This window comes from Nuphar pumila, chromosome 15, assembly GCF_984573655.1.
Source record: "Nuphar pumila chromosome 15, dmNupPumi1.hap1.1, whole genome shotgun sequence".
Taxonomy (NCBI): Eukaryota; Viridiplantae; Streptophyta; class Magnoliopsida; order Nymphaeales; family Nymphaeaceae; genus Nuphar; species Nuphar pumila.
Window position 1 is genome coordinate 42,275,620 of NC_143263.1, and position 21,889 is coordinate 42,297,508.

The 21,889-nt window shown below is 38.3% G+C and overlaps 1 protein-coding gene across 7 annotated transcripts; it reads right to left on the reverse strand.

The window, feature by feature from the left end:
- Positions 1-784: 784 nt before the first annotated feature.
- Positions 785-21,410, reverse strand: LOC149815255 (type I inositol polyphosphate 5-phosphatase 1-like). Of its 7 annotated transcripts, none has more exons than XM_089988576.1 (11): positions 20,324-21,410; positions 20,003-20,105; positions 19,816-19,890; positions 18,936-19,023; positions 18,746-18,850; positions 16,987-17,824; positions 16,468-16,652; positions 16,033-16,141; positions 6,789-6,931; positions 6,461-6,698; positions 785-993 (listed from the first exon to the last, which is right to left on the reverse strand). In XM_089988576.1, the coding sequence occupies exons 1-11, from the start codon at positions 20,351-20,353 to the stop codon at positions 979-981; spliced, it is 1,929 nt and encodes a 642-aa protein (XP_089844702.1). In that variant the 5' UTR covers positions 20,354-21,410; the 3' UTR covers positions 785-978. The 7 variants fall into 7 exon arrangements, with proteins under 7 accessions (XP_089844702.1, XP_089844701.1, XP_089844704.1 ...); XM_089988575.1 differs by having other exon boundaries at positions 20,003-20,150; positions 20,324-20,586; XM_089988572.1 differs by lacking the exon at positions 785-993 and adding an exon at positions 5,702-6,371 and having other exon boundaries at positions 20,003-20,150; positions 20,324-20,755.
- Positions 21,411-21,889: the final 479 nt, after the last annotated feature.

Sequence of the window (21,889 nt, forward strand, 5' to 3'; positions counted from 1 at the left end):
ATACCCAACCTCTCTAACATTAACCAAGTGACCAGGGGCGTAGCTAGGATTCATGGGGGGGGGGGGGCAAACAGGGGTGTAGCAAAAAAAAATGGTGTGATAGTCTGGGGTGGGTTCGGGGGCAGCGCCCCCCAAAATTTTTTTTTGAGATAAAATAAAAATGGCTACAATTATTAATAAAAATCTATTTCATATGGACAAATCAAACTATTTGCTGCAGTCAGGGCTGGGCTAGGACTGGGCTTTTAAAAAAAAAACTGGGCTGGGAGGCAGGACTGGGCTACAGCCCAGTTCTCCCCCCCTGCATTGTGTTACTGGATACACGTGGGTGGTTTTTGGATCCACCACATTTTATTGAATGTTAAAGATAAAGCAAAGTTGAAATGCCTTTGGCAGAACCCACATTAGCCAATGCATTAGGATCCTACATATTTATATCACTCCAGAACAGAGGACAAAAACTCAAGTTCACAGATAGCAAAACTCCTTCCAAGGTTCGTCTTTTTCAAGTGAAAACCTATAAAAGGGAAAAAAAACTTTTTTTCCCATGAATGTTAGCATAAAGACCAGTTCCTCCGAAGAGAATTTTGCAAAACATGCAAAACCATAATTTAAAAGTACTTCTCAAGGAAACTCTAATATGGCTCTAATTTTATTGGATCTCAGGCTTGGACCATGTTGGGTCTCGGATTCAGATTTGGTAATCATATAAATTTAAATCTATCATTGGCTAAAAATTTCTCTCAACTTGGAATTAGTCAAGTAGTCAATGAGGACAAATTGATTTTGAGCAGAGGCTCTGTGAGCATGCTAATGAATAAATAATGGATTTACATAAACATCCAAAATAAATATTACAAACTGAATAAATACACGCTTGCTGGGGATTGTTAATTGGATCAACTACTGTCAAGGCCCATTAAGCAGATAACCCCACACGTTGAAAGATGACAAAAAACTCATGCTGTTGTTGGTGGCCTATTTGTACAAATCCTGCATTCATGGTCACCAACCGGTAAGAGAGAGAGAGAGAGATTCAACATTACCACTCACGAAGATCATCATGAAGATCAACAAAATATTGAACCCATGAACTGAACAAGAGCAAAGTCAAAGCAAATAAAGAAAGCAGAAGAGAAAAGGAACATCAGACAGATAAAACGAGCTCACGCCGGAGCCGCTTGCCCAGATTGCGGCAAAAGAGAGATAGCATCAGCAGGAGGGAGCGAAAGATCACTAAGATGCATACGCAAGATCACATAAACATCTACAAAGATTTTATGCACCAGGTTTTGAATGTTAACCGGAATTTGACGAAAATGAGCATCGTTTTGTGCCATCCAAACAAACCACCAAGAAGTAAGCAACCACGCTCGCCAGATGAACCTCCACCTCGTGCCGCGCCTAATACAAACCGGGCCCAAGATTAGATCTAGCGCAAAAGACTCCTCCTTAACAAACACTTCTGGAGGCCACCAGGTCATGCTAAAGAGTTTCACAAATATTGGGCAAGACCAGAACAAGTGAAACGTAGATTCTTCTGCAGCTTGACAAAGCACACACCAACTCGGGAGCTGAATGCCCCACTTCTTTAAATTACTGTGGGTCTGGATCTTATCGTGCAAAATTAACCAAGCCAGGACTCGAGAACGGGGAGAAGGACCCTTCGCCCAAAGCACATCCTCAGGCAACCAATCAGCCCCCGAGAGGAGCAACGATCTATAGACTTTTTTGGTGACGAACTCTCCGCTTGGCGCCAGCGTCCACTGCAACCACTGACCAAAATTTCTGAAGTCCTCAAAATGGTCTCTAAAGCATGTTAAAGCCCTCAACTACGATTTATGCAAGTGCGAGAGCGCCAAACCCGGGGTTCCCAGACGAACCGGGATAAGAGCAGGAGCCCCATATTTAGCAAGAAGCAAACAAGCACAAGGGTTATCCGGTTGGTGGGCCAAACAACATTGCTTGGCGACAAGAACAATGCTCCGCAGTCTGAGCACAGGAATGCCTAAACCAGCCATACGCCGAGGTAAGACCATCGAACACCAACCAATCAAGTGACACTTACCCTTGAGTTGACACCCAGGCCATAAAAAACCTACCAGCAAACACGTCAGTTGCTTCTCTACTCCCACAGGCATCACAAACATAGACATGAAAAATTCTGGAATAGTTGAAAGAACATGTCTGACTAAGGTTAGACGGCCGACGATGGACAGATAAGACGACTGCCACGAAAGCAATTTACGCTTTACTTTTTAAAGCGTCGAAGCCCAAGCAGCAGAAGAGAGGTGCTTCACTTGTAACAGCAAGCCCAGGTACATAAAAAAAAATGTCAGAAATAGTGCAATTAAAAATTCTCTTTCCAACTGCAAGCATATTGGCATGAACATTAAACATGGTAATAGAGCATTTGGTCTCATTTAGAGAAAGCCCAGATAGGGAGAGAAAGAACTGAATGATAAGCTTGAACCTAAGCATCTGTTGAACATTTGCATGACAAAAAATAATCATATCATCAACATAAGTAAGAATATGACCTGAGAAGTCTAAAACCTGCAAAGGATCAATAAAACACGATATCGCAGACCGCTTAAGCAAGACCACAAGACCCTCAACAACAACATTGAACAACAAATGCGAGAGGGGGCACCCTTGCCACAAACCCTGCCTCAGCTTGAACCTGTCTCCTCTAACACCATTGATATTTAATATGGCCTTGGCATTTGAAACCAGCTCCCGCACCCAACCAGAAAAACGATGATCAATACCAAAATTTGCTAACATTTGAAATAAAAATGACCAATGCACAAAGTCAAAAGCTTTATGAAAGTCTAATTTAAGGACAAAGTAAGGTTGACCGCTATGCTACAAGGAATGAACAACCTCGGACGCCATGATGAACGAGTGTTGGACCCTCTTATTACGGATAAAGGTGAACTGAGAGTTTGAAAAAATCTGGTTAGCCACTGATTTCAACCTATTCGCCAAAACCTTGGCAAACGTCTGATAGAGAGCACTCATAACTGAGATAGGACGAAATCGTGAAATATCAGTAGCCTCATCCTCTTTCGGAATAAGCGAAATAATAGCAACATGAAAATGATAAGGCAGTCTGGAGTTACGATAGAACTCATCAAACATGCTCACCACATCTGATTTAACACAGTCCCAAAAGATTCTAAAAAAGTCGACATGAAACCTGTCAATGCCAGGCGCTTTCCAACCTGACAGATCCTTAATGGCCCTAAAAATATCATCGACAGAGAACCTCCTTTGCATAGATCTGGCTTGCTCAGGCTGAATTGACCCAACTAGGACATTACCAAACACACCCTCCGCAGTTAACGAAGCAGAATATAAATTCTTAAAATATAGCGAGACTGCTGGATTAACGTGATGATTGAAATAAAAAACACCCCCAATGGAGATAGAAGGAACAACCTTCCTCATATGATCATGAGAAGCATATGAGTGAAAAAATTTAGTGTTGCCATCACCAGCCGCAAGCCATTTTACCCTAGACCTCTGCTTCCAACGAATTTCCTCTTTGACCCACCAGCTTTTCAAGAGCATAGTTAATTCTAAGGACCTGGCTTGGAGACTGAGAAGTTGCAAATCAGAAAGAGAGCTAGGAGAAAACATAGACTAATACAACGTAGAAATCTCTTGATCTCATGCGGCCATTTGCTGAAATTTCTCCACATTATGACTATGAAGCCAAACTTTGATATCCTTAGCTAGATGAGAAAGCTTATTTTGAACCCGGAGTACCGCCCAATGCTCATCAACAAGTTTGTTCCAAGAATTAACAATAACCAAGAAAAAATCTGGCTCCTGAAGCCACCATTCTTCAAACACAAAGCTCCTTGTGAGTTGAAAGTCATCCCCCCAATGAGTGATGATCTGCCCATGATCCGAGATAGAGGGAGCAAATAACACACACTTAACGTCGAGAATGAGGTCCAATAAATTAGGGGTGACAAAAACCCTATCAAGGACCCTACAGCACGGACGAGACCGCCCGTTCGACCAAGAGAAGCGCTCCCCGGTTAAAATAATAGGATAGAGGAAATGTCGATGAACAAAGTCTTGAAAACCTTGCATAGAGGGATTAGGAATAACGAGGTTATTAGAGTCATAAATAGATAGCAAACAATTGAAATTCCCCATAAAAAGGTGACAATCTGCGCTGGAAACGACAACCCTATCCAAATCATCCCAAAATGCGAGCTTTATGACGACGAGATTAGGGCCATAAACAACAGAAACCACTACCCTTCTACCAACTGCCTGCAAATTGAAAGCAACAGATAGAGAGAAAAGACCCACATCCAGCTGAGATAAATTTAAAGACTGGTTTCCCAAGATAAGGATACCTCCTGCATGATTGACCGCAGGCTTAAAGAAATAGTCAGCTCCCTGCCAGATGCTAGAGGCAACCACGAGCAGGATGACCTCCATTTTAGTTTCACATAAAGCAAGTAGGCTGGGCTTTTCCTCTCTAACCCAATTAGCCAGAAACAGGCATTTTGCGGGACAATTTAAGCCCCTAACATTCCAACAAACAATCTTCATGAAACAAAATCTGGAAAAACCCAGGGTTGGTGGCACCAAGGCGACCTTCTTGGGGACCTAGCATCGGTAGCCGAAACAATTGATGAAGACCTTCTCCTTCTTCGCTGACCATGCATGATTTGCCAAACACCCCCAACACTGACAGACGACCTCAAGTGACCATCAAAAATGCCCAATTGCTCGCAGTCTGCTCCACCGGAGTGGCAGAGAGAGTCCCCAATAATAGTAGAGATAGCTGAAATCGTAGAATCCATATCAACAACTATAGCTTGCAACTGCGAAGAGGAGAGAGAGATATCCATCAACTTAGCTGCATCGACAACCGTGACACCCAGGGGCTGTGGACTAGGACGCTGCTGAAGCAAAGACATAAACAGATGACTACCCTGACCCCGTGCTGGACTATCGGATGAGACCCCGTTTGGAGGAAGACCAAAAGATTTGGCAGGTGAAAAAACCTCAGAGACATAATGCGATACAGGAAAAGACATATTGCCAGGTTGGTTCTAACATTAAACGCAATAAGATTGATAACCAAATCGTCAGAGCGTCTGGAGGGAAAAATAATAATGGACGATTGCAGATTCGTCCTTTGTCCACCACGCGCAAGCGTGCCCAACCACGCCTCCAAGCTGTAACGAGAAGTGGTACAAACAGAAGCAGACACCAGGCCCCGAGCTTGAGAGAGAGAGAGAGGTTCAACTGCATATACTTGATGCAGTTTCAGGCTCTGGTCCTGCTTTACGGTTCCGGGCCTAACCACCTTTGAACTAGATCCAATATAACCAATACATTCCGACAAAAACGGGCTTGGGTTACTGTAGTATATTATGACCCAGGCCAATGGCAGATGAGGAAACAGGACATGCAAGGCTGATCCCATGCTCAATCACTATAACTTGAAGTCTTATGCTTTGTAAAAGGAATATGGCAGAGGAACCATCATGTAAGTACCATGCTTTGAGTGGACAATGTTCGTCTTATCTCAGAGATGGATGGAGGAGCAGGCACAAGATTATGCTTGGTATCCCTATCTAGTTTTATACCCTCAACACAGAGCATTGGAAAAAGTTGTCAGAGTAGAAGGTATATAGGATTTGAGTCAAGACTGATCATACCTAAATCTGTATGACCAGCTGCCCAGCAATTTCTCAGTTGGGGTCCAAGTCTGAGTAGACTGAATTTCCTTGTACAGTGACTAGTGTCTAGACCATAATGACCAATATTGCTGATATTTTGAAAATATCACGATATTATCGGTGTTTTAATGTGAGCTGAAGTATTAGCAAAATATCACAATAACTTTAAAATATCAATGGAAAACATAATGTTACGATAATAGCATGGTAATTTTGGAAGAACTTATTTTTATATATTTTAAGCCTACTCTTTTTTTTTGTTTCTTTTACATTTTAAAGCCTGTCCATATTTGTTTCTTTGTATTTTTGCAGGAAAAATAATGCAAAATTTATTATTTTCTTATATTTTTTATTATTTTATATTCCTTCATTTTTTAAAACTTCCAAGATTTTTGAGAGTTTTTCTAGAGAAAACCCACTTAAAAAAAATTCTGAGAAAAACCCTCAGCGAGAAATTGCCAAGAACAATAATGGTGGACACGGTCTAGACAAACAACAGTTAGCCGGGAAGTTCTCCAATTGATATAGACACAGTCCACCCAACCCAAGTCATTACTGAGTCAAGGGACTCAGATGGCTTGATTTGGCATTCTTTGCAGTGAGTAGCCTCAGTTGCTGAGCAATATTGACCACTGAGGCAGTCGGAGAATCAATCTGGTACAAATCCATGACCTCGTATATATGAGTTCCCTAGTTGACTATCACAAACAAGAATGAAATAAATAAACAGAGAAGAATCTTACCTCTTCAAATCTTAACTTCTGACTAAGACCTGAATCAAGATCCATCTCTCCAAGAAGTTCATCTTCATTAAGTTCAGCATCTGTGAATGCAAGGGCCCTCTGAAGCTTCTTATGACAGAAGACTTCAACCTCAGCCATGAAGGTAGCAGTTACAGGCCGGTGATCTGAAAGCCTCTGGTCAATTCTATTGTAGCACAGTTGCTGGAGTCCCTTTCCGAATGAAAGGATCCGGTCACACCTGAATGGGTTCATATGAAGATTATATATAGGAACCAGAATTGTTCAGAAAACTGCACAATGACGTAAAATTTGTGAAGGCAGAACTCACCATGCCGGTGTTCGTCTTACAGATTTTGGCTCCTCAGCTGTATAGTTCTCAGAATTAAACTCATATTTATATGTTGGAGGAAAATCTAGACGACCCTCTTTCCATCCATCAAAGGCACGGCCTTTTCGCAGCTCTTTTGTCAACTGTCACAATATGGTATACACGGCTCAATACATTGTTAAATTCAAGTTTTATGCAGCAGACATATCTGGATGAAGCAATTTTACTGAAAATAGATGCACATAGTATTATGTTGACTTGGACTTAGAATGATCAACAAATGAAGTGATTAGAAATCGGACTTGACTAACCAGGAGTTAGTGTCACGAACTGAAGAATATGTCTTGATGTGCCGGGCAAGAGAACACTTAGAGAATATGACCTCTTATGGGTCAATACACGAAAACACAAGAATGAGCCACTAAGGGCTAAGAAAAACTCATAAAAATAATGGATATTATTGAGGAATAATTTCTTTTTGAATACATGAATGGCGAGAGGGGTATCACCCCTTTATATACAAAAAGGAGCCGTTGGGACCTACCCAACGGCAAGAATTCTAGTCACGGGGTAGGGTCCAATGACTCCATACCTATTTTCCAAAAAGCCCTTTAAGGCTAAGAATAAAAACAGAAAAAAAAATAAAAATACACTTATTTGAATACACACACAAAAAGACTAAAATGTTCCTGAATAATATATGTATAGATATATATATGTTCACATTATGTGTGTATACATTAACACTCTCCCTCAAACTTATGGTGGAATTATCAAAAATTTGTTCAACAAAAAATGAAACCTCGGGGAGGGCAAGGCTTTTGTGAAAAAGTTTGCAAGTTGATATTTTAAAATAACATACGACAGTGACATAGTTTTCTTAAAAAACTCTTCGTAAACATAATTACAGTCTATCTCAATATGCTTAGTCCGCTCATGAAAGGTGTAATTTCCAGAAATATAGATGACACTCTTGTTATCACAACATAGTCTTGATGATTCTCTCACGAATACTCTCATATCTTTGAGAAGACGCCTCAACCATACAATGTCAGTTGTAGTAGTTGTCATAGCTCGATATTTGGCTTTTGTGGATGAGAGAGATACTTTATGTTGCTTCTTACATTTCAATGAAGAGAATCTCCTATAAACACACATAAACCAGTCGTTGAGCGTCTGTCATTTGAGTCTCTCCCCCAGTCAGAATCAGAATAAGCAATTAAATTAAGAGTAGAAGACGACAATAAAAATAATCTTCTAGAAGTGAATTTTTTTAAATATTTAATAATACGCATCACAACACTCAAGTGCACAGTGGTAGGAAAGTGTTGAAATTTATTGGTCGTGTGAACTGCATACGCTATGTCGAGTCTGGTAATGGTCAAATACATCAATGCGCTGATCATATGACAATATGGAGTAGGGTCATCTAGAGGTTCTCCATCAACAATCTTCATCTTTACATTTATCACCTCATAGTATCTACTCATTTGTCATCAATAATTCCCAAGCTTACCAAACTAGGAAGCAGAAGCGGGAAACGATACGGGAAGCGAAAGCGAGAAGCGAGGCATTTTAAAATTTATACGAAGCGGGAAACGAAGTTTCAATTTAAAAGCGAAATATGAATAAAAAAATGAAGCAATATGAAATCAAACAAGAAACAAATAAAAACTAAAATAAAATTGATCATTCTTATATTTCATGATTTTTCTGTAAAAGAGCTAAATTTTTGTTAAAATCTAACAATGATGGTTACCAATTTAAAAAAAGTACATGGAAAGTGAGTTAAAGCGTGGGAGAAAACACATGAACAAGATGAAAAAGAAATGTGAGAAAAATATATAGTATGCATAGACCATGTGTATGAGAGGCATAGAAGAAGCATGGGGGAATCAAGCTTCCCATGAAGTTTCGGAAGCGAGCCGTATCGCGCTTCTGAAGCGAGTTTTCGGGAAGCGAGCTTCTCACCTACCTAAGAAGCTTCCGGTAACTCTGGTAATTCCAGACCTATTAATAATTTCAGCTGCAAATTTGGATTGCGACAGCAGATACTCTCGAGGGAAATATGCAACCTCAATCCGTAAGAAAAAACTGAGAAAACCAAGGTCAGTCATTTCAAAACTTTGCTTGAGAATAAATTTAACTTGATCTACTCACTTTTTATTTGCTCCAGATATGATCATATCATCAACATAAAGTAATAAAATAACAATAACTGTAGTGAAATTCTTAACAAAAAAAATAGTATCAGTATAATAAAAAGTATATCCAAGCTTAAGCATAACGAAACTAAATCGATCATACCAAGGTTTTAGAGATTGTTTAAGACCATACAAAACCTTTATAAGTTGTAGAACTTTTCCCTTGGAAACATTATATCCAGGAGGTGAATCCAAATATACTTCTTTTAAATCACCATTTAGAAATGCATTTTGAACATCCATTTGATAATTTGGCCATTTCCTAACAGAAGCTATGACTATGAGAATTCTAACAATGGTCATAGTGTTACGAAAACAAATGTTTCATCGTAGTCAATACCATATCCTTGAGCATATCCTTTAGCGACCAACCTAGCTTTATGTATTTTTAGGGATTCATCACTTTTAGTTTTTACTTTAAAACTCACATATATTCTATTGATTTCTTGTTGATTGGTATATCAAACAATTTCCAAGTTTGAGATTTTTCTAAGGCTCAAATTTCTTCACTCATTGCATTTTACCAATTAGGATAGTCCTTTGCTTGATTCTATATGGAAGGTTCAAAGTATAAATAAATTTTTGTTAAACAAGCTCTACAGTGAGGTTCAAAAGATTCATATGGCACAAATATATCTGAAACTCTACGTGGTCTTTCTGAGTTTTTAATTCTTGTATTTTCTTGTACTTCTATGGTTGAATATTTTTCAAAAGCACTTAGTTGTTTGTTATCTTGTCTTCTTTGATATTCAATAACATTTGGATGATCGTGAGGCTCAGTAGCTTGAGATTCATTGCAATTTATCTCATTAATGTCTTCATTTAGTGGAGATATTTTTAAAAACTTGTATTCACTTTCATCTTTGGATGAGAGTGTCAAAACCATTTTTTTGTTCTTGAAATGTGACATTCCTAGAAATATAAAGTTTGTTATTTTTAATATCATAACACCCAAATCTCTTTTGGCTTTCTCCATATCCTAAGAATATATATGGAATCTACACCCAAAGACCCTTAGTCTAAGATAATCAAGAGATATATTATAAATTTTTCATATGGTGAAAGATTTTAAAATTTTGAAGAAGGTAGCATATTTATAAGATATACGGAGCTGACAGTTGCTTCAGTTCAAAAGTATTTGGGTACACTTTTACATTTATGAAGGGTTCTAGTAGTCTCTATTATGTGTTGATGTTTTCTTTCGGCCAAACCATTTTGTTGTTGCGTATTAGAACAAGACCTTTGATGAAATATTTTATTTTATTTTAGATATTATTGAAAATCATTAGACATGTATTAATCCCTTGAGTCACAATGAAAAATAGATATATTAGACTTTAAAAGATTTGTCACTAACTTATGATTTTTTTTGAAATTCTCAAATACTTCATGTTTATGTTTGAGAAAATATATCCAAGTACAACGGAAGTAATCATCCATAAAAATAAGATAATAAGTATATCTTTTCTTGGAAGCAATAGGGGTAAGACCCCAAACAACAGAATCAATTAGTTCAAGCAGTTTAGTAGCAGAGAAAGTTTAACACCCCGACCTGGGACCTTAGGAGCCCGAGTTCGGTTGGTATTACTTCCCGAAGGGAATAGTTCAAAGTTCACATAAAGAAGCATGGCTACATTTTTTTTTTCATTATCATTCAATAAGTATCTTTCTAATACAATGTTCATCATTCATAACAAAAGCAAATAACAAATACATTATTGTTCAATGACATGAAAGTAAAAACTACCAAATACTCTGCCGAAGAAGAAATCGATCAAGTCTTGTCTGTGCTAGTGTGCCTGGAACCTACAATTATAATTAAACAAGAGGGGTGAGTTTACAACCTAGTAAAAAATAATTATAACTAAATAAACACTTAACTTACAACTGTAGTGGTCTCTAAGCTCCTAGTCTGAGTTTAGTTTTTGACACATCACACAAGTTTGTATATTTTAATTACCCTCATTAACTCTCTCAAATACTCTCTCACAATAAACTATCACTAGGTCGGCTATACCGGTCATAGCCGTCTATAGGAATAGCAACCTACGTAGAACACCTCAATTCTACATGTTGGCCAAATAATGAATCATACACTCCCAGTGGTCCTCGTACCATCAGACACTGCAGTAAAACCACCACGGGAACCCCACTGGTATCTAGCCGGGAGGTCAGACTCTCAATCTCAGTATGGTTCATGCTACATCTTAACCATGAGGGTTATCAATCATCCATAGTCCTCCAGAGTCCCAAACACTGTGTGAGTGTAACCATATGTCATAAACTAAGTTCAACACGTTGAACCGCATTCTCAAACTCGTAATTCACTCTTTCTCTCATGAGTGATGTCGAAAAACCGATCACGATAGATCTCACTCTTTAATCTCATAATGACATTAGGACACACAACATCTCATACTAAGTACACAACGATGTAGTGCCTCTACATCGTTAAATCACCGGTAGCCCACTCTCCATGGAGGCTGCACTTTGGCCGCAAACCAGGTAGCCCTTGCCACAGGTCGCCACTTCCGGGATTTAAGGGGTCATGCATGTTGATCTCAAACTATTCATTCATAAAACATGAATAGAATAAATATGACTTTGATCTAAAACTAGTCTCATCATAATGCATGTTATCAGTAATCACACAGAAATAATCTCTTTCTAATATGCATGACATGTCATAACAACATGTACGTCACAATAAACATGTATATGAAATCATCTCAAAATGTTAAGCATGGTAATTATTATGCATGTCATGTTCTCACCCTAAAGCTATCATGTTAATCATATTAATTCACAACATTACAATAGCATGCAACATAAAAATGTTTATTTACATCTAAAATTACTTATAATATCCCTTACCTCAAGTGTGAACACTATGCTCTGATAGCAATCAAGTCTCAAGATGCTCTAACAGTATGATCTGGTCATTACACAAACATGCTTGCATTAATGCATATAACCTCTTACAGAATTACCAAAATACCCCTCTCAAATTGACTCATGAAACCCCAAATTTTTTGTCACTAATTTAAGTAAAACTAATGAACAAGTAGATTTCTCTCTTTGATATGAGTACAACGCACCAAACTTCATTCAATTCTGAGTTTAAGGTGCAAAGTTATGCCCATTTTACCAAAATAGATCTTGGGTACCCAAAATAGTATTTTGGTCATTTTGGATTTCTGTACAGTTCTAGAATAACTCACAACCCAATCCAGATCCATTTATGATCTGGATCCAACACTGTTCAACTGGATCAAGATTCATTACTGCTTTGGATCCAGAACAGTCTGTCTAGATCCAGAACAATCTAATTGGATCTAGACTCAATTTTGATATGGATCCAGGAGTGATCCAATCAGATCCAAAATAGTTAGTCCCGATTTAGATCTAGTCTGGTCCAGATCAAACTGGATCTGAACTAAGAACCGAGACCTAGTCAGACCGAGTCGGGTCGGTCTGACTCAGGTTGATCCAAACCAGTTCAGACTGAACCGACTCCACATGAACCAATTCAATCAAAACTGATTCAACCAACAGTTTTTATTTATTATTTATTTATTTTTAACTCGGTCTGACCCATCCTTGGGTTCAGTCTGGGTGCGACCCAGACTGACTCGGTCTTGAAATTTTTTTAAGCTGTCTCGGTCTGGGCATGACCCAGACCAGCAAGTTTGGTCTGGGTCACACCCGAACCGACCTGGTTCGGTCTGGGTCACACCCGGACCGACCTGGTTCAGTCCGGGTCGCACCCGGTCCCCACGATAAAAAACTTAACAGGGGGGGACGAAAGGTTATCACCCCTTCTGTCTCCCCTTCATCTCTGTCAGAGAGGGGCCGGTCGTCGGAGTCGGCCCTCTCTATCCCTTTTTGCGGCAGAGGGGCCAGCCACTGGCATTGGTCAGCCACCCCTACCTCTCTCTCTCTCTCTCGCAACCCCTCTTCTTCATTTTTTTTCTTCCATTTAGCAGGAACTCGCCGGCAGCCATGGCTGTCGACCCCCTTTGCCCGAAAAAGAAAGGAGAAATGAAGAAGAAGAAGAAGAAGAAGGTGAAGGGTTTTACCTCATCACTAGTGGAATTTCGATAAGTTGTCTCTCTCTCTCACTCTATCTGTCATTCTCTCTATCTCTCCCTCTGCCACTCGTTTGAGGTGCGGTGGAGGGGGCTGCGTGAGGATAACCCTCACCCTCTCGCGGATTGTGGGGGGTGAGGTTTATCCTCACCCCCTCTCGTAAACGTGGTTTTCCCAAAAGGAAAACCATCATTTTTTTTATGTTTATCCCCTCCGACAATTTTGTCAGAGGGGGGTTACAGAAAGACCTATCTTGATATGGAATTGATTTCATTTTTGCAAGAATACAATCAATACAAGAGATTTGTTCATTACAAAAGATCCTCATATGAAAAATATTGGATAATTTATACATACTAGGATGTCCTAGCCTTTGATGCCATAAAACTTTATCTATTTTTTAATATTATGGCAAAAAATCTTAACAAGAATTTTCAACTGATCCATATAGTACAAGTCTCCTTCTCTATGCCCTTCCCCAATATGCCTCCCAAACTGGAGATCCTGTATTAAGCATTGGTTTGAAGTGTGATTAATGTTTTGAGAAACAAAAAGTAAATTTAAATTTAGTTTTACAACAAATCTTATTTGAGGAATACTAAAACTAGAATATTTTTCAAAATTTCTAATTCTATTATTATTAAGAGAGGTTTCATCGACAATATAAACATTTTTTTTACTAGCAGAGCTTCTACAATTTGAAAGTATAGATTTATCATATGCCATATGAAATGATACACCTGAGTCTAAAAGCTAAGAAGTCATACCTGGAGGAGAAGAAGAGGAGACGACGGTGCCGATCACGGATTGTCCTTTAAGTAGAGGTTGTAATGCCTCCATGAGTTGAGAAAGAGACATATTCGAAATTGATTTACTCGAAGAATTTTGGTCAACTTGTAAAGTACCAATCAAAGCAACCATTTTTCATCTTTGTTTTTGAATTCTAGACAAAAAGGTTTAATGTCCTAATTCCCCACAATTATGGCAAAAAATGTCTCATCTTCTCCTTCCATCCCCTTTTCTTTTATACACACAATTATTTCCATAGTTATTGTTCTTATAAAAATGTGGGGGTTTGTATGTATGAGTGTTGACACCCATTTTTTAAACGACCAATGTATTTTCCTTAGCTTATTTTTCTTCATTTGGAGACCTTAATCTAGTCTCTTCCATGCAAACTTGAGCTAAGACCTCTTGAATAAGAGGAAGTTCATCTTGTCTTCTATGTATGATGTTGTTTCTCATTTGTTCAAACTCGGGTCGCAACCTTCTCATAAATTGAAGGAATTGTTCATTGTTTATTTGCCTCTTTCTAGTTTGGGCATCATTCAAAGCTTCTCAGACAGGCTCTAACTTAGCCATTTGATCACATAACTTTTTTAGAGAGCCAAAATACTTTATATACTTAAGTCTGCTTGTTTACAATTATGAACCTTGTCTTGAAGATCCCATTGAAATACAATGTTGCATTGAGTATATAATGGTTTAATGAAAAATCATGCTTCATTGGCTCTTTCAAACTCTACAATTGTTTCATATGTATCTTCATTCATACTTCCCATAAATAAGGAAAGTACATTGGCATAGGCAATTTCTCATTCCTTCAAAGCTTTCCTATAGCCTATAAGAGCTTTTTCATTTTCTTCTTCTTTAAGAACCTCCTTTCTAATGGTTTCATCATTTTCATTAATGGATTTTGTGAGAGTGAGTTGTGGATCTATTGTGGAACCATCAACATACTCCCATAATCCTTTACCAATAAGGATATGGAACTACCATCACCACTTCTTTTTCGGCTATAGAACCAAAGAACATAAAGCAAGAGAGAAGAAAGAGGAAGAGGAATAAATACTTGAGCAAATTTTCAACTCTTTTTGAAGCACCAAAGTCTCTATGCATTCATAAGAAGACCAATCTGCAAGAAGGTCGGCAGGCATGCTTCCTGAGGCAAGGCCCAATCTTCATGAAACCTCAAACATCAAAATACGTTTGAGAAATAGTTGAAATATACAAAGGAGTCGATAGGCTCTGATACCATGTCATAAATTGAAGAATATGCCTTGATATGCCACTTATGGGCAAGAGAACACTTAGAGAATATGATCTCTTATGGGTCAATACACGAAAACACAAGAATGAGCCACTAAGGGCTGAGAATCACTCATAAAAATAATATATATTAGTGAAGAATAATCCTTTTTAGAATACATGAATGGAGAGAGGGATCTCGCCGCCTTATATACAAAAAGAAGGCCCTAGGGAGCCGTTGGGTAGGGTCCAACGATTCCATACCCATTTCCCAAAAATACCTTTAGGCTGGGAATAAAAATAGAAAAACAAATAATAAAAATAAAAAAATGAAAATACACTTAATTTGAACACATGTGAAAAGACTAAAATGCCCCTGAATAATATACGTATAGACATACATATGTAAACACATATAAATAATATATATATATATATATATACATTATATGTGTATACATTAATAGCTAGCACAACTCCAGTTGCTTTTGAAATTGACTTGTTTGATTGCTCCAAGCACCAAGATTACAATGCAACTAAAATCCTAAGACACTTAAAACTATGACCATAAATCCCAATCAGAGTTGATAGGACTTGGACAAAGTTGCATCAGAAATGGTGACTTAATTGCGTAAGACAGATTGAAAATACCATGACTTTTCATCACAAAGTCCCAAGGAGAGATGATCAGGTTGCATATGGAACTTGACTGTGTCAACCAAGTTTCAGGCCACCAATTCAAGTAACTATTTTCTCAAAAACTATCGATAATCCCCGAGTCAACTCATGAAGTGAATTGATACAAATATCAAAAGAACCAATATCCTAGGAATAACTAAGGATATGCTTAGTAGATAAGCTGTTAAGTTTTCAGCCAAAGCTGAAGACAGAAAAAGAAGAAATGAATTTAAAGGTCGACATACCTGATCTTTCTCAACCAACTCGGACCATTCCTTCTTGGAGATGAGTTCTCTAGTTTTCTCATAAGATAGGCTGATTCGATAATTTAGATCACCAAACCAAATAATTCTTCTGCAAAGGGAACACACACCTTAAAAACAGTTGTGGAATTAATTAATTTAGGACTTAAATAGTATTCATAACCAACTGTTGCAGTTGCTAGATGTTTGGCATCTCACATATCTGGTGTGATATCTATATAACATGGATACTGCACTTAGGATGTCAGTACACTTCATGGACATGGTCAAACATTGTAAAACATGGAAGACACTATGTCCATTCATGAATTGTGATTTTGACATTTTGTTATCCATGCAGGTTTTCTTTTACAATTTCTTGATAGTATGACTGTTTGTGCCAAATAAAGAATGAGTTGGTTCAAAACCTGCACTTACTCATGATCAAGAATGGTTTTGGGAATTCCAATGCTATGAGCAGGGTTGAATTGTGTTCTGCGGAGTATTTCTTTTACATCAGCATTTCTTCGAAGTTCATCCCCATCTTTTTCACCAGCTGTAAGGTGAGAACAAATGAAGCAAAATAGTGTTTGATAGATAGACATGCTGACAGATATTGAGCCCTGCAGACAAGCGAAATGGTCATGACCTAAAATTCCCAACCATCATATATAAAAAGAAATCATACAGCACCAAAAATTTCAAGTCAAAAACAGATCACACAAGTTATGCACCAAGGAAGGTGAATTATAAAGCTTCCTGGCATGAATTAATGAGAAAATCAGTACAAGAGATATCTTTTTCTCTTATCACTCTTTACTTTTAATGGTAAGGAAGGAAATCACCCAGATTTCATTCCAACCATTCATTCCCCCACCCCCAAAAAGAAAAATAAAATTTGTTGGCTTGTTGCTAAAAATTGCCTACAATGCATGCTTTGGTTCACAAATTACTCACCTTGTTGCCGATGTAACCCATAATACCAACTCCAACAGTAGACACCTTCAAGTTGTGAATAAACCTTCGGAGTTTTCTGCGTACCCAAACTGAAAGAAAAATTCCAACCATTTGTTTACCGACTATCCTTGCATAGATAGGTCTTCTACTTTTGTATCCAAAAGATTCCAGTCTAGTGACTGCAATTGATTCTACAGCTTGTGATCCATTACAGCTTCTGAGGCGAGAAAGATTAAGGGAGTTTGAGGCTTTAAAAGAATTACATGCCTTGAAAGATTTTTGTTTGTCAAGGGCATGTTGGTCTAGCAAGTCTAAAGGCCTCTCTGGCCAGCTCAAGCCAACCTTCTCTAAGCCACTATATGTTCTGGTTATTTTCTTATCTTGAGTATCAGATGTGCCTGATCCTAGATCCGCATTATACAAGCTCCAACTTAACTGATGCAATCTATTCAGTCTCTTCACATGTGAGTGGGGTCGTTGTGATGCATCTATAACAGTACTTGTGGAATGCATTGAGTCATCTGATAGCCTAGATTCTTTTACACATTGTGGATGTTCATCATCATCAATCACAGAGAAATTCAATGAATCCTCAGAACTTTCTTCAGCTTCATCATGGCTATCATCGTCATTTGATATCTCATCATCAATAGAAGGAATGTCTTCTGAGGGCTTAAACCTTGATGGTGAAGGAGGATCACTATGGCATTTAACCTTTGGTTTCTTAGGTTGCACTTTGTTTAGTGTTTTGCGAATGAGGTGCTCCCATTTTGAAACAGGACGGCTATCTTCAGCACCAAGTACATTTCCAGCATTTAATGGAACAATTTCCTGAAGGCTACAAATTTGCAAGCATCTGTCAGCTAGAAAGTGCGAAATTAAAAATGCATGCTATACTCGGCGAACAAGATGGTTGCAGATAACAATAACACATTTAAGATATGCAATAATGCAACTGAAAATTATATGTAAAATTTTTTAATTAGATTATTTCATACACTGTCATGCTGCAACTTGATCCTGATTCCTGGGTTGACGAGCATGAGTTTGTCAGTTCACCATGCCCATGCAACCCAAGGACTCAGACTTGGACCTGTTCAGGTTGATTGACAGTCTCAGTGCAGATTTCATTACTCAAACACCATCATGCACTTAAAATTCTGCATGAAGGAAGGTTGTTTAATTCATGATAGATCCATTTTTTAATGATTAGTTGCAGAGAGAGAAAGGACTAAAGAACATGTAACTTAAATTGTGAAATCAGAAGCAAATATGCACTTTCTCACATGACCACACATCTGGATAGGCCAGCAACATGCACAGAAGGAAACAGGGACAATGAGATAGCATCAGAGAAAAAAGATGACCAGGGTGAACCGAAACTTGTCTAGATTCATGGAACTAGATAACTCAAAAGGGAGAAAAAAAAGATATTGGATCATTTTTTATGTTAAGAGCATTTTTCCAGTTCCACTGAACTAATCCTTATATAAGAAACATGAAAAAATGTTCTAATTTGGATAGTTACATGCATCATAATGCACAAGAATTCAATCAGATAAGGAAGCTCAACAGAATCCTATGCAGTTTCTACCGATTCCAAACAAAAGAGAAATAGAAGTAGAGGTCAAATCTACATGGAAAACAAGTGATTTCAAACATATAATTTTCAGACATTTAAACCAAAGAAAGAAGATAGCTGAATCTAGTAAATAGCAGATTTTATCTCTGAAACGAGAGTTCTTTAGGTTGAATTTACCCAAGCACATATAAATCAGCTGGCTCATCCAAGTCTAACCATTCATCAATATCCAGGTCATCTGGCGGCATCTGTCCCCCCACATTCCATGTACTGACACAAATTCTAAACAACAAAAGAACTAGTGTATTAGGAAGAAAACAGAAAAAAGCCATACATTAACAATTCGTGAATAGAAGAAAAGACGTGCCTGAGTTCTTTGGAGTCTATGTATTGCACCCTAAGGGTCTCAGACTTGCGTCGTCTCACCCTGCAAGTAAGAATCCCAGAGTTTGTCCCTGGAATTTAAAAATAAACTTGTTTTCAATTGATCAAGGTGATCAAGAAAAAGGAATATCGTCGCTTCTATCACATATTACACATTACTAACAGAAAACTGAGAGCTTTCATCTGCACATCCTATCTATAGACGATTGAAAAGGGAAGACACAATCTCAAAACATTTAAAAACTCTATTAGAGGTAATTCAATTGATAACAAAAGGAATTTCCACTCATGCCTTAACAGTGTGCTCAGAAGAGAAACCTCTCAAAGCACTTGATTGGTTCCGAGACATGCCAAGCTCCATAGGCTTGGTATTAGGGTAACTACAGTTGAGTTGTCCATGTTTTGTTTTTGAGAGTTGCATTGTCCATGTTCTCAAGCCAGGTTTTTTGGATACAGTTAGTTAGCCTCAAACACACATACAAAAGAAGGCAACATAAAAGCAATGTTTTCAAGGAAAATGCCTCAACATTTTGGCTCAAATTATGGCATTTAAGAATACCTGCTCACATACAAAAGGAGGGATGATATTTGAAGTTTTAACCATCAATTTCGCTGGAAATCCACATCCAGTAGTATTGAAAACCGATGCAGGGAAAATGAAAGTAACAACTGCACAAGTTTGGTAGTATCATTTCCACCAAAAGAACATATTTCGTGTATATTTCTAGTCAATTTGAATTATAATTTCTAAATTTGAATTTCATTATCAAAATTATCATAAGCTAGTAACTCATAAGGAATACCACCATTCTAAAAATCACCCAGCACCACATTTTTATACAGCAGTTGAAGATATTACTCACCCATGGACTGACACCTAAATTCACCACCCCTTGTGATGGCCGCATTAGGCCCTCCCCCGTTCGAACCGCAACCATCTGAACAGAAAACAAAAGAAGGAAATGCACCACGTAATAACAGAAGCACAATTAAACATGGAAGAAAGGTCTAAAAAAGTTAGTAAAAAAAAGAAGAAGGAAAAGAACACACCATCTTCCCAATCACTCTCACTATCATGCTCATCTGCGCTGAAATCTGATCCTCCGGTCTTGATGTTCAGCCATTTCTTCAGCAACACGCCCGGCCATGAAAGCTGTAGGCATAAATAACCCAAACAGCATATTTCAACCCAACTCCGCTGCATTTTTCCATTTTTTTTCAAACCAACGAAAAAAAAGAAAAACCAAAAATAGTCCAAGAACCATCAACAGCCACCAGAAATCAACACAAACCAGCAATTAAAAGAACCAAAAACACCAAAATAATCCAAAATTTCAAAGTGGGTATCTTCTAATGAGAAAGCAAAGGTACCTCTGTTTCCCTTTGTGAATGGTCCCTCATTGCATGAGTAAAGAAAAACAAGTGAGCTCCCCTCTGTCTCCCTTCTTCAACAACATAGGATTTCCTTCATGGATGGATACTTCATCACCTCAAGTACCACCAATCCAGAAGAACCCACCCACACAACAATTCACCACCACCAGTGGAAGGCAAGATGGATTTCCTTCATTGGGATTTCGGCAAAACAGTATAATCAGCCAAAAGCACTTTATTCGCAGTCAGTTTCTGAGAAACACCCCAACACCCAAATCTAGTTTTGTTTCTCATTCAGATTCAAATCAACTGAATCAGAACACAAGAGGGGAACAACCACGTTTAGTGAAGTCAATGGATTCTTCAAAGAACAGGGGCGGCGGGGGCAACATCACAATCATTGTGTTACAAAACGGCTCCTCCTCCTCCTTTGCATGTTTGGTTAGTTGATTTTATTTGGTTGCGGCACCGTCCATCAATGAATTCAATCGCGACCAACTCATTGAATTACCACTCATGATCTTTATCCTTTTCGTATCAGCCCCAACCACCTTCATCAGTTTGCAACTTTACAAGCCGTTCCAGCGCTCTAAATAAGCCACATTCTCTTATTGGCGGCCCCACTAACCATCTTTTGATTTTGGACCCCTAGTTTTCGGTTTGATGTCATAGTGGCATGTCTGTAATTTTTTTAAATGTAATAACGTGTAATGAAGAGGCGGATCAGGTGCAATGTGATTGCACACAAAAAATGTGATGCTGCACCTGCGGGACCAACGAAACGTAGTTGTATTTTGATACGTTTTGTGGGGGGGCGGCACATTGTTTTCGTGCAATTATATTGTACCTAATAATCTGTGTTCATAGTGAGATGGGTTGATTTTGGAACCTTTCCATAACAAATCGTGATTAATTGGGATAAAAACAGGTCAACTTAGATGTGCAAGCTCCCTGGTCAGTTGTAATTAATCAACAAAATCTCCAAGGAACTCTGCCGCCGAGAAACTTCTTTCTAAAAAAAAAAGTCGCCGGGCCCGGCGAGTGAGGTTATTACTGAGAACCTTCTTTCAAGAAAAAAAAAAAACCTCTCACCGGTGCTCGGTCTTCCTGCAAGGCAAACCCCGAGTGAGGTTACTGACACCAAAGCTGTTATTGAGCCCACCAGTTAAAGGCACCTGAACACCTAGTAAGAGTCCAAGGGGTCAGCACCTTCTCCCCAAGCTTGCTACCACTCAGTCGACCCGGGCAGGCATCAAAATCTGGAATAATGATTCATTACTAAATTTGTAAATTCTATACTGATAATTATAAGCAACTAAATTAAAAAATGTACATATATTATCTTCCACATGGGGCTTAAAAGATATCTGGTAGGGGTCTGCCTAACCCCAGCTTGCCTTTTAAAAGAAAAAAAATAAGAACACACAAGCGCAAAAAATATTTCCATTGTTGTGTATATCAATTTTTGTCTCTCTCAATTTTTTAAAATGTACATATATTATCTTCTTTCGTTGATAAATTGCAGAATTTAGATTTTGTTATTATGTCAAAAGGCAATAGATT